We start from the raw sequence: 13,609 nt of genomic DNA, 5'->3' as shown, positions 1-13,609 counted from the left end.
TATCTATCTATTCCTCATTCTGTGCTGACACCGTTTCCAGATTGCACACACAATCACAATCACAAAGAATGGGAACCAACAGAAACAGAGCTATCACTTCATTCACTGCAGAGTGAAAAGCTCAGAAGTGAAAATACCCAATACACACTTCATGGCGATGTTAAGAAGAATTTAGCGTGATAATCTGCATAAGACGAATGTGTGAGTGAAGCTTTTATACTTGCTTCTTGGTCTTTCTCCAAGGTGCCTTTGCCAACTGGTTCATTTGTAGTCCATATGTGAACAGCATTCTTTAGCAAATCCCATTTCCCTGCCTTAAAATCATGACTCAGTTCTAATTCTTCACAGCATGTCCTCTGCGTTAGAAACTCTTGAATCCTTTTTTCAACCTCTATTTCATTCTGAGGATGGAGAAAGTGCATGTACTTTTGAAGTTCATGAAATATAAACTGCTATTTTCTACTTAGTCATCAGCAGTTACAACTCATGTGGCTATCCTGTACCCTCATGCTGACTTTTCAAGATAACATATCATCTTCCTGATCTTGCCTGACTCTAGCAGTTGGCATGCTAGAAGGTACTATGTTCCATCTGAAAGGTTAATTAACTAAGAAGCCAATGCAGATCTGAAGGGTGCATAATAAGATGTGTACTCTCCCATCATTCCCAACATTACAGTCTTTAATCACCAGCCAAGGGAGCAGGAATATCTTGTGAAAGACAACCTGTATTTTCACTTCCCTAGGCACCAGAGACTTGTGTCAGCTGAGGAAACCTCCCACTGACTCCAGTGAATAATGATACTATGTTTTCTGCTCTACATCCTTAAGATTGTACCTTTGAACTCCTCATGTTCCTTGACAGTCATCATTGCACATCTTCCTTGGGCTGAAGCTACACCAGAGGCAGACTGAAATTGTTCCTCTAAAGCCCACAAATCAGATTAGCAAAACTGTATCACAATTCACTGTCACAATAGAGAAGCACTTTAAAAAAGTTTTCTACCTGTTTTCTCTTTATTTCTTTAAACATGAGACTGAAGTAATAAAAAATGTAGTCATTTTTAGTAAAATTCACCTGTCCTATACCAAAACTTACTATACCTGTTGTTAATATCAACAAATACCAAGGCAGAAAACTGATATATTAGAATGATACTATCACATCAGGAATTAATTTTGGTTTTAATTCTCAATTGTATGACAAACCTCTGAAGTAAATGGACAGAGACAGAATGCTGAAGCTTAATGAAAGCTGCATGTTTTCTGTCTCTCTGACAGATGACCAACAAGATCCCCATTGGAATGAAACAGATGTGAAAATCACTTCCATTTCTTGCTGAAACTTCTCTCCTGTTTCATTAAATGCAACTAAATAGTCATAAAAATATAAAGAGAAATGCATTTTTTAAATTTACATTTGCAGCATAATGCCGTAAAAATTGTTTATATTAAGAGCTAGTCTTGTTCAGAGCATATTAATTGATATATTAGACCAGCCATGTATTTAGTGCTGACTAACTCACCACTCAAAGGCTGTTACTGTTTACTCCTAAGGAAAGCTAGTGGTTTTGTACTTAACCATTATGAAGCAACTTTTTTCTCCTGTTGGCTAGTAGCTGACTGATGTCCTGAAGCATCAGTATTCAGATCTCTTTTAAATAGGATCCATTCTATGTTAATGCAAGAGTTGCTGTAAACATTGTGCCCTTTTTAAAGATAATAATAGCCTATGCTTTTGGTTTCCCTATGAACATAATACAGAGTTTATTACAATAGAATTCTGCAGTTGAAATGTGCATTGTGAATACAGAAGAGAGGCACTTCTAATTCCTTTTTCTCTATTCTCAGTGAATAGTTCCTTTTCTGGGTAAAAATAAGATTATACCCATAACTTCACATTATTTTGTATAGTTCTACCACACCTGCTTGTTATACCAAGACATCCTTCATTTTTATCTTTCTTTTTTACAGATTCCCTGTATATCGTTTTAGTCACACCTTATCAGTATGTTCTATCTCTGCAGTCCTTTTTTTATAATTCAGACTTGACCAGATAGCTGTATTTCCGATAATAGCTATAACATCAGCTTTTGTACTGATGTTATTGTATTCTAACATTATTCAGACTGTTATAGCTTGACTTTTTTCACCTCCAGTGCAACTTGAACAAAAATCTTCACTGAGCTGTTGCTTTTGAAGTTTTGAACTGTTGGTTTTGTTGTTTTTCTTTTTTGTTCTTTCAGGGTTTTTTTCACTTAAATGGTTACAGTTCATTTATATATTTGATGTAATAACGGCAACAGTTGATGTTGAAATAGATGATTTTTTTGACAGAAAAAAGCAAAACGTCCATAAGGGTAAAGTGGGTCTGCGATAGGATGATAATTCTTTGCTGAGTATTTCAGTCTGTTATGATTATTGTTGTATGTTTCTACATAAAGATTACATGTTGCAAAGCCATCAAAAGAGAACCTTATTTGTATGTGGGAGTAAGACATTTCTTTATGGATATCTTTATGAAATGGAAGGTAATAAGAGGTAATTAAACTAGTCTGTTTGAAATGCAAAAAGAAAATTATAAAGCAGGCTCTGTTTGGCTGTCTGTCTACTAACTCACACATAGGCCACACTCACCTACTTATTCGCTAATTCTAAGTGTTCTGTGATGCTTGAAAAACTTCAGGAGCTGCTTCAAAAAAACCCATTGTCTGCACTCTTGCATGCTGTAGCATCCAAGGTACTTGAATTTAAACACGTAGATAATCTCACAGTATTTCAGTTACCAACAGATCCAAAAAGCAATTGCTGCTTGCTTTTTACTTCAATTTAATCTGGAACTGCTCTCAACCTTTACTTACTGTTTTGTTTTCTTAACCTTAATGTGCAAAGTTTGTGTATGTGGGAAGATAAATAATGTAACCAGGAAAGAATGGACTTGAAGACATGGTGGAGTATTTTGAAAGCTATATCCAGATAATAAAATTACAAGGTTGCAATATAAACACTTCTTAAAAATTCATCTTAAATAACTGAAGTATCCTTGGGAAGAATACATTTTGAGCATTTTTACTGACTGAATAGAAAGAAATGTTAAAATAATGTAATTTGAAACTCATTTAAAGTAACTTTGAAAAGCAGAATTTTCTGCTGCTTATAATAAGCTCATGTAATACAGCTTTTTTCTTTGTTATTATTAATTAAGTTTATAGCAATACTCAGGGTATTCATGAACTAGGTGCTAGAGCTAAAATTGAGATACAAACCCCATCCTGAAAAAAATTACTTAAAAAAAGTTAGACAAAAGGTGGAATGAAAGGTAACCTTATTCTTTGGCTGGATATAAGGAGAAGCTTTTCCGTGCTGGATAGTTAAGCAGTGGCAGAGGTTGCCCAGAGAGGCTGAGCAGTCTCCATTTATGGAAGCTTTCAAGACTGGGTAAATTCCTGAGCCGCCTAGTGTGGTCTTGTAGCTGACCCTGCTTGGAGCAGGAGGTTGGACTAGAGACCTCCTGAGGCCCTTACAGCCTGAATTGCACTATAATCCCATGGAATTGGCCTATGATTGTCCTTTACAATGGAGAACCAGACCAAAGACAAACAGAGTAAGAACAAAAACAGTGGTCCAAACTTCCTGACTTGATTCCAGGTCCAAGACCACAAAAATATTCTTGCTCACTTTTAACGTAGACTAATTTAGTTCAGGAGTTTGATAGTATATGCAAATTTTTATATTCTGTCACACATAATAAAACTGACATAAGCTGTATTTTCAAAATTTAACAAACTGCCACAGATAGGAGTCTTGCTCAGACCTCTAAAAAAGGCACTAAAATATTTATTCAGTGAGCCACATGAAATGAGTTGTTTGCCGAGGGTTCACATCACTGCTTGGACTTTTACTAGGGTACTTAACAACTAAAAGTGTGCCCATTAAGGATGCTTGGCAAACAGCAAGAAGACATTTTCATGGAAGCTTGAGCTATAATTGTTAATACGGTTAAATGCTTTATTTCCAGTTATTTTAATCAAACCCCCTCCATACATGGTGACATTAATATGTTTAAAACATATTAATAAAGCAAATATTACTATGTCATGATGTAGTAGAAGTGGTTTTTCTCTTACCTTTAAGACTCCTGTTTGCCTAGAAGCAAACATCCAGAACCAGAACCGAACCCTACAGACCCCGAGGCTAGCTGGGAAGAGTTTGGTGGTAATTATCCTCGCTCTGTTTCCTTCCTTCTGGGCAGATGAGTTTACATACAAAAAATGTTGTCCTTTACCTTATTAAAAAGATAAAAACCATTTATAGTTTTTCAATACTACTTCATGCTTCAGAGCATAAGCATTTTTACACACGCAGATACTAGTATCTTTTACCACACACATGTATACCCTACCTTGGTTGTACAGGAATCTTGAATGTTAATACTTCGTGTATTTCTGGTTTTTACATACAATATTAATATAACCTTCCTCAGAGCTCACTCTGCTTTTTTTATCCTTGTGTAAATACTTGATTTGTATTTGAATAACAAATTTAAAACATATTGCAAACACAAACACTCACTCACAGATTCTAAGGATCAGTTTGAAGGTTGACATTGCAGGAGTCAGGAGCACCTTTGCTGATAGCTCTTACGCAGGAAAATTCCCTGTCGTGCAGCATGGCAGTAGGGAACACATTGAACCCCTGAGGCTTGTTAATGGGCCAAGATATCCATATTTCCTATCATTCAGCTGCTGCTGAAGAACCACAAGGTATCATAAAAGAGAATTCATTGTTCAGTTCCAAGCAGAAAAAGATGCCACCCTCTTACACCCCAAAAGGAGCCTATCACCTAAAATGAACACATACCACCAAAAGCAAGTGGTTGAATAGGCACATCATGCAGCTGACTTTTTTTTTTTAAATTAACTAGCAGTAGGCCCTTCTTTGTCATCACTTTAATTCCATGTGCTATGGTAAAAGCAAAGTTTGGTCCTGCATGGAGAAAAGAGTATGACAAAACCCTCTGTGGCAAAGAGAAGAGATTTTTCACAAAGAGGAGGTCACCTGTTGGGGCTGTCCTGAGCAGCAATACACAGAAGATCTTAGCAGATATCTTACTCCTAAGTCCAAAAGAAGCAACACCCAAAGATCAGAGCTCAGTTAGTAGATGTTTTGGAGTAGCTGAACTACTCCAAAGAAAGACTCAACCCCATGGCTCAATTCTTGTTCCTGATGTAAAAGACTGCATTCCACTTCATTATAACCAAATCAAATTTTTGTCTTTGTGTTCTAGCGCTTTCTTCAGTTTTCATTGGGAATGGGGTTCTGACATCTTTCCAGATTTGGTCTCCCTGTAACTTCACTGACAGCGTGCTATGGTAGCAGGAAAAGCATAGTGCACTCTTTCTAATCTAGTATGGAAGGAATGCCTTAGCTGCAGCCAGAATAGCTGTAGAATGGTTAACTATCTCAAAGGGGCTTCTTCTGGGGAATAAAAAAAAAAACCAAACCAAAAAAACCCCAAAACAAAATCAAACCAAACCAAAAAAATCACATTCTTCTACCTCAAGACCATAACCAGGCTCAAAACCAAAGTTTTAGCTTAACTTTACAGTCCTTTACAAACAGAAGGCTTCAGAGTGACTGAGACTTTCGTCAAGCTAGACTGGGATTGGGAGGGGCTAGAAAGGTATGTCAAGATCCAGGTAGCATATTTTATCTCAGGTAAATTCATTCCTGTCCAAATCCCCTTCGTTTTTGTAACTGTGGCTTGGTTTTTCACCCCTGGTAGGCTGAGGGTGGCATTAAGATATGCTTAAGAGGGGGTACAGCTGGCTGGACACATGCTACTATGTAGTGAGGGTCAAGTAGAGAGTAGCTGCAACAGTGTTCCAGTCATCAGTATAGCTTATATTTGTAAGTCAGGCATGGACTGTTATAAGATCATAATGAATTGTAATTGTATTGTTTGACGGACTGTAAATAAACTGATTTCTTCTATCTAAGGCGGGAGCTGGACCCCACTGGAGAGTGCCAAAGGCGACAAAAGCTTAGGCAAAAGCGTGACACATTAGGGTGTGATAGTATGTAGGGACAATAATGGGCTTGGAATCACGATGTGTCATCTAAATTCCTGCCAAAAGACATTAACTACTGGTCTTTACCAAGGTGGAAAGGCCACCTTTACTTAACCTGGAAAAGGAACATGTATAATTTTATATATGTTCTATAAATAAACATCAATGGATGAAATGCACAAGTTGTCTTCACCCACACCACCTGGCAACGGCCACTGCAAGCGGCTGCTGAAGCTCTGAGCTCACAGAGAGCATGTCTGGGCAGCCTGGTAAGGCTTTTTAATATAGTTTTACTGACCAAACAGCTTTGCTGTCAAAACAGGAGGGTAGAGACACATTTTTTATCTAAGCTAAGGGACATAGAGGGCACTACAATCAAGCTGTCCCCTTCAAACGGTTCTCCTGTGGTGGGATGTGCTCCAGTCATGGCCATACAGATAGTCTGTACTCCGAAATGCAGAAGAACAGCCTTCCTGGTAAGAATCCTTGCATTAGTCTTCTGGGAGGGACATTCCAGCTCATGAGAGGCATGAGCTCTATTGTAGAGTTAATGTAGAGCTGTAGCTTGGTGTGCTTGTGTATTGTTCTCTGCAGAGGGCACACATGCCACACCTTTGAGTCATCTGGGAAGCTGATCTCAAGGACACCATGAAATACAAATCTAAACTAGAAAAACTGTGTATGTGCAAACATACCTTCAGTCCCTGTCTGTAAACCAGACAAAACAGTGTCTTTTAAACTGTGGTCTCTCCACTATACCACACCTCCAACTCTTGCAGAAGTCAACAGGTAGGAACTTCTGCATACAAACTCCAAACATTACTGTCCTAAACCACTCAACTCTTCTTTAATAGTATTCAGAAAGTCAGCCAGTCAGTCCTATCTGTCTTTTACTTACATAAATGTATGAAATGATGGAAGACATTGGTAAGGTACACATAACAAAATTAGTTAGGCTGCTTACTAAGCTTTATTTCAGCAAGAACTTTTTAAGTAAGCTCTCTCAAAACTTTATTTTCAAACTTCTAAAATACCTCAGTCATTCAGAGAAAAGAAACTTTTTTTTTCTGTTGACACTGTTGGAGGTCACGCTTAGCCTTCTCAGGAGAAAAAAGTTCAGAATTTTTAATCTAAGGAATGTATCCTAACTTTTCTTTTAAGGGACACAAGACATATGAAACATGATCAGAATCATAATAGTAGTCCAGCCAGCCCCATGTGAGCTCTTCTAAACCTCTCTGTAAACAGCTGATTATCAAGTGATATATCTGAAAAGATTGATTCCAATTAGGATGATTTTTTGCTTTTTTTTATTAAGAAATATTAATGAATCTACAGTGCATCTACACTATACCATCTTCTCTTTCTTATAGCAATAAATTGTCAGATCCTTAAAAATAAACTTGGTGCCTTCATACCCACTCTGTATACCTACCCCTCATATATGAGTTCATGTATTCTGCAGCTAAATCTATGAGTGTAGTTTCATATGCTTTGCAATTTAAAGTTTCTCATTCTGCATTAAAGTAAAATAATTCAAGAATGCAGATTTGTGAAGAATATGGTATATGATTTATATATCTATGTGGGACATAACTTTTAAGCAGGTATGATTATAAAGAGAGAAGCAATTGTGATGGTCTTGAGGCAGATGCAGAGAAGAAATGTTCAATGAACTACTTGCTATTTTAGAAAGGAAAGAAATATTTGTAAAACAAACTGAATAGTGATGGACCCAATTTAATTTCTAGCTTTTCCCTCTACTGACAAATTCTTAAAATAGCATAAGCATCATATGCTAAGGAATGATCGCTGAATTTTCTGGCAGACTGAAGACAGCCTGCAAGCTGGAAACCTCATTGTAAGACCTAGAAGGCAAATGATTTCCTTCTCCTACAACTTTTCCGTTACTAAAAAAAAATTGTGTTAGAACAAAAATAAGAAGTTTTTTTTCAGCTGTAAGATCAATATGAGATACAATCTACCACTTCTTATTAGTAAGGTGGCAAATACAGATTTCAAGAAAGCAACACCAGGAAGCTGCTCATTGCTGTGTTACTTCAAGAGTCAGACCCACTTGGACTGCAGTGAAAATATAAAAAATTATTTCCCATCTGAAGTGAGCTGCAGTTATTTCGACCTAAAATTGATTGCAATTTTAGGCCTTTCGCTCATAAAATGAAGCTATGTAATGGGCTTTCAAACTGCTATCCAACATGTCATTCTTACAGACCTGCAAATAATCTTTTGTTCAGAGTAAGAATTATTCAGTATGGATCTCAGTCAAAGGAAACCCAGAATTTAGACTATTTGTAAATTGTAATGGCTATCAAGGAAATGTTCTGAGTTTCTAATGCTGTCTTGGAAGCAATCTTATTTGAGATGATGTTTTCAGGTGAGGTTATCTGGGTATCATGTTATGCCTCAAGCTTTTTCAAGAAACATGTACATTTTCTCATGAGAGAAAAAACTATTTGAAAGATTGTAATGACATGGATATACAGTATTCTTCACAAATAGAATGGTCCCATATAGTTGCATACTGACCAGCAAACTGGAAGACCAAGGTGCTCGTCTCCTTGGTACATAGAATCATAGAATGGTTTGGGTTGGAAGGGACCTTAAAGATCATCTATTTTCAACCCCCCTACTGTAGGCAGAGACACCTCTCACCAGATCAGGTTGCTCAAAGCCCCATCCAGCCTGGCCTTGAATATTTCTGGGGAGGGGGCATCCACAACTTCTCTGGGCAACCTGTTCCAGAGCCTCACTGCCCTCATAGTAAAGAACTTCTTCCTTATATCTAATTTAAGTCTACCTTCTTTCAGTTTATAACCATTACCCCTTGTCCTGTCACTATGCTCCAGAGGTGCTCACAGAGGTGAGGCTGGCTGGCCTGTAATTCCCCGGGTCTTCCTTTTTTCCCTTTTTAAAAATGGGGTTATGTTTCCCCTTTTCCAGTCAACGGGAACTTCACCAGACTGCCATGACTTCTCAGATATGATGGATAGTGGTTTACCAACTTCATCTGTCAGTTCCTTCAGGACCCGTGGCTGCATCTCATCAGGTCCCATGGACTTGTGCACCTTCAGGTTCCTTAGATGGTCTTGAACATGATCTTCTCCTACAGTGGGCAGTTCTTCATGCTCCCAGTCCCTGCCTTGACATTCTGCGACTTGGGTGGTGTGATTTGAGCACTTGCCAGTGAAGACTGAGGAAAAAAAGTCATTGAGTACCTCAGCCTTCTCCATATCCCACGTAACCAGGTCTCCTATTTCCTTCTGGAGAGGACCCACATTTTCCCTAGTTTTCCTTTTATCACTGACATACTTATACGAGCTTTTCTTGTTGCCCTTGACATCCCTGTCCAGCTTTATTTCTATCAGGGCTTTAGCTTTCCTAACCTGATCCCTGGCTACTCGGACAATTTCTCTGTATTCCTCCCAGCCTACCTGTCCTTGCTTCTACTCTCTGTAGGCTTCCTTTTTGAGTTTGAGTTTGTCCAGGAGCTCCTTGTTCATCCACACAGGCTTCCTGGTGTTTTTGCCTGACTTCCTCTTTGTTGGGATGCATTGCTCCTGAGCTTGGAGGAGGTGATCCTTGAATATTAACCAGCTCTATTCCCTCCAGGGCTTTATCCCATGGTACTCTACTGAGCAGATTACTGAAGAGGCCAAAGTCTGCTCTCCTGAAGTCCAGGGCAGTGAGCTTGCTGTGCACCCTCCTCGGTGCCTGAAGAATCTTGAACTCCACCATTTCATGGTCTCTGCAGCTAAGGCTGCCCTTGAGCTTCACATTCCCCACCAGCCCCTCCTTGTTGGTGAGAACAAGGTCCAGCGTAGCACCTCTCCTTGTTGGCTTCTCTATCACTTGGAGAAGGAAGTTTTCATCAACATATTTCAGGAACCTCCTGGATTGCTTATGCCCTGCTGTGTTGTCCCTCCAAGGGATGTCAGGGTGGTTGAACTCCCCCATGAGCACCAGGGCTCATGAATGTGAGGCTGCTCCTATCTGTCTATAGAGGGCCTTATTCGCATGGTCTTCCTCGTTGGGTGACCTGTAGCAGACCCCCACTATAATGTCACCTGTTCCTGCCCTCCCTTTAATCCTGACCCATAAGCTCTCCGTTGGCTCCGTATCCATCCCCAGGCACAGCTCCATGCACTCCAGATGGTCATTGACATAGAGGGTGACAACCCTTCCTCATCTCCCCTGCCTGTCCTTCCTAAAGAGCCTGTACCCTTCCATTCCAACATTCCAGTCGTAGGAGCCATCCCACCATGTCTCCATGATGCCTATGAGATCATAGCCCTGCAGGCATGCACATGTCTCTAACTCCTCTTGTTTATTCTCCATGCTGCGTGCATTTGTATAGAGACATTTAAGTTGGGCCCCCAATGAAGCCAACTTACTGGCTGGAATTTCTTTGTGCTGCTCTTCAGGTGCACTCTTGCTGACCTGTGATCCTTCTCCAGGCTCTGGGCATCTATTCCTGGCACAGGCATCCAGCTGGTAGGAGTGGGATGGATTGAGGTTCCCCTCCCCAGCAACTTTATTTTAAAGCCTTTTTCACCAGCTTGGGAAGCCTATGACTAAAAATGCTCTTCCCCTTCTCTGACAGATGGACCCCATCAGCCCCCAGTAGACCAGGTTTCTCAAAGCGAGTCCCATGGTCTAAGTAGCCGAAACCCCGGCTGTGGCACCAGTCCTGTAACCACTTGTTGATTTGCCAGATTCAACTGGCCCTTTCAAACCCCTTCCCTTTCACCAGGAGGATTGATGAAAAAACTACCCGTGCTCCAGACTCCCTTAACACTGCTCCTAGGGCTCTGTAATTCTACTTGATACTCTTCAGACTGCTCCTGGCTGTCTCGTTGGTGCTCACATGAAACAACAGCAGTGGATAATAGTCAGTGGACTGTACGAGGCTTGGTAGTCTCTTGGTGACATCCCTGATATGAGCCCACAGTAAGCAGCACACCTCTCTAGAGAGTGCGTCAGGTATGACATAAGACATGCTATAAGATATATTGCAAAATGATATAAGATATATAACAAAAGTTAAACAAGTTTGTTTTTGCATTTGGCTGAAGTTTTTGAGGTTGAAGTGTTCTGCACTTGGTCAACTACATCCTCTGAATATTTAAATAGCTCATGGATGCAGTGGAAAAGGTTGAAAGTGCCCTGTTTTTGAGCAAGAAAGAACCATATGAGAAGGAAATGTATGGAAAGGAATGTTTTTAAATTTGAGACCTGCATAAGCTACACACTGATCAGATTGCACAATGTTAAACAGGTGAAACATAGTTATTTATCACTAAAAGTCCTTGTTTTCAAATCACAGGGCTTAAGTTCTCCCAGAGACTGTACCAATGCAGTAAGTGAATTTCGTTAAACTAATGAAAAATTTTTTCATATAAACACTTCTATCCACCTGAAATCTGTAATGTCAATTTAAGTTGTGCTAGATGAAGCAATATAAGACACATTTAAACCAATATGAGATTCCTCTACACAAAGTTGTGCCAATACACTTAATACAGAGTTGGTATAATATCACAGGCTTTGTTATATTTCTATAATGGCATGCATGCTCTGTACAATGAATTTATATGCTCAGTAACTAGAGGAAATGAGTTTAGAACAAGAAGGAATTGGATTTAGGTCAGGAATGGGCTGATAGATACTTCTGGACATAACAGGTCATCAGTATCTAGGCTGTTGGCAATTCTGACAAGTGATATCTCTATAGCTAATGTGAATATTTCTTGCCCTGTTAATTACAAATAAATTACAAATCTGGGTAATTTTGCAAACACGTTTGCTTTAATTTTGTTTTCTTTTTGCTTCGGTTTTTATTAACTTTGTTTTTCTTACAATTGCTGGCTAATTTCACAGAAGCAAAGAAGAACCAATTAAATGAGAGAAACTGAAATAGAAAAGCAACAAAATCTCCTTGAAGAGCCAAGCGCTACTGTTTTTTTTGTGTCATCACACTGCATCAAAGGAACAGCAAGAAAGAAAGTCAGACTACTGATTTGTGAGGAATAGCTTGCCCAGGACAGCTGCAATAGTTTCTACCTCTACCTGTCTGTTCTGTCCCTTTCCAAGGGCATTGAACTTCCACATTTACAGGCTGCAATAGCAACACAAACTAATATGGATGTCTGGTTTCTCTAAAATGAAAAACTGTGATTTGTGGCAGATATGCAGTTCCTCATGATCAGGTGAGACATTCCTGCAGCAGGTGCAGAATCCTCTAAAGGAAAAGGGAAGATAAGTGAGTAGGACAGAAATGGTTACAGCCACCCGCTGCTAAGATGTCTCTGTTGATTTTGGAAACGTAAAACACCAAAAGAGTCAAAGCCTGGAAATCATGTTGCTTACAAATTCAAGAGAAAAACAGTAGAGATTGTGATACTTCCACATTGAATACTAACTATTCTTTGCTGATTAGATGGAAATTAAAATAGGGTTTCTAACCATTAAAACTTCTGGAAAGAAAAGCTAAGCATTTCTCAAATAGAGATTGGTGCATTTATGATGGAAATCAATATTCCATCCATATTTATTATATTATATAATCTATATAATATATTACATGATTTTATATTTATATAATACAATATATACTTATAGCTTGCTGTCTACATCACACAGATAATTGTAATTGCCTATAATACTTTTCATTCTTCCAGCAATCAATAGGCATTCTGGTAGTAGTCTATCAGCAACATCTTGTAGGGGCATCTAGTAAAACTTTTCTATATTAAGATTTTTGGCAAGTCAATGTCATGGAGGTAAATTAAACAAGGATCTTAGGTAGGAACCTTAAGCATTTCACACGCATCCACACACACTGCTCCTCAGCCATTCTTTAAGGACGAGTGTATGATTGCATATGTTTCTAGAATTCATTGGGATGGTATCACACTCCAGGAAAAGTAGGTTATTCAAAATGTTGACAAGGAGAAGAGTACTACTGTAGCCAGTTACAGTTTCAGAGAATTAAACTTTTAAAGTCGGACTCTGTATAGCAGAAATTTGTTATTAGACTAGACTAGACTAGACTATTTCAGTTGGAAGGGACCTATAACGGTCATCTAGTCCAACTGCCTGACCAACTCAGGGCTGACCAAGTTAAAGCATGGTATTAAGGGCGTTGTCCAAATGCCTCTTAAACACTGACAGGCTTGAGGCATCGACCACCTCTCTAGGAAGCCTGTTCCAGTGTTTGATCACCCTCTAGATAAAGAAATGCTTCCTAATCTCCAGTCTAGACCTCCGCTGGCTCAGCTTTGAACCATTCCCACGCATCCTATCACCGGATACCAGGGAGAAGACCTCAGCACCTCCCTCTCCACTTCCCCTCCTCAGGAAGCTGTAGGGAGCAATGAGGTTGACCCTCAGCCTCCTTTTCTCCAAACTAGACAAGTTCAAAGTCCTTAGCCGCTCCTCATAGGACATTCCTTCCAGCCTTTTCACCAGCTTTGTTGTCCTCCTCTGGATGCATCACATCCTTCTTCAATGGTGGGGCCC

The 13,609-nt window shown here is 39.3% G+C and overlaps 1 protein-coding gene across 1 annotated transcript in view; it reads right to left on the bottom strand.

The window, feature by feature from the left end:
- MALRD1 (MAM and LDL receptor class A domain containing 1) overlaps positions 1-13,609 on the bottom strand; it is a 286,614-nt gene that overhangs the window by 76,330 nt on the left and 196,675 nt on the right. Inside the window, exon 32 of the mRNA XM_087760128.1 lies at positions 4,127-4,284. Within this exon, the coding sequence (XP_087616254.1) occupies positions 4,127-4,284 (158 nt within the window). The remainder of the gene's footprint in view (positions 1-4,126; positions 4,285-13,609) is intronic.

Source organism: Nipponia nippon, unplaced genomic scaffold, assembly GCF_047370975.1.
Source record: "Nipponia nippon isolate SJK-2023a ecotype South Korea unplaced genomic scaffold, ASM4737097v1 scaffold_1, whole genome shotgun sequence".
NCBI lineage: Eukaryota > Metazoa > Chordata > Aves > Pelecaniformes > Threskiornithidae > Nipponia > Nipponia nippon.
Note: the sequence above shows the minus strand (reverse complement) of the source record. Positions and strands in the feature narration are given on the sequence as shown.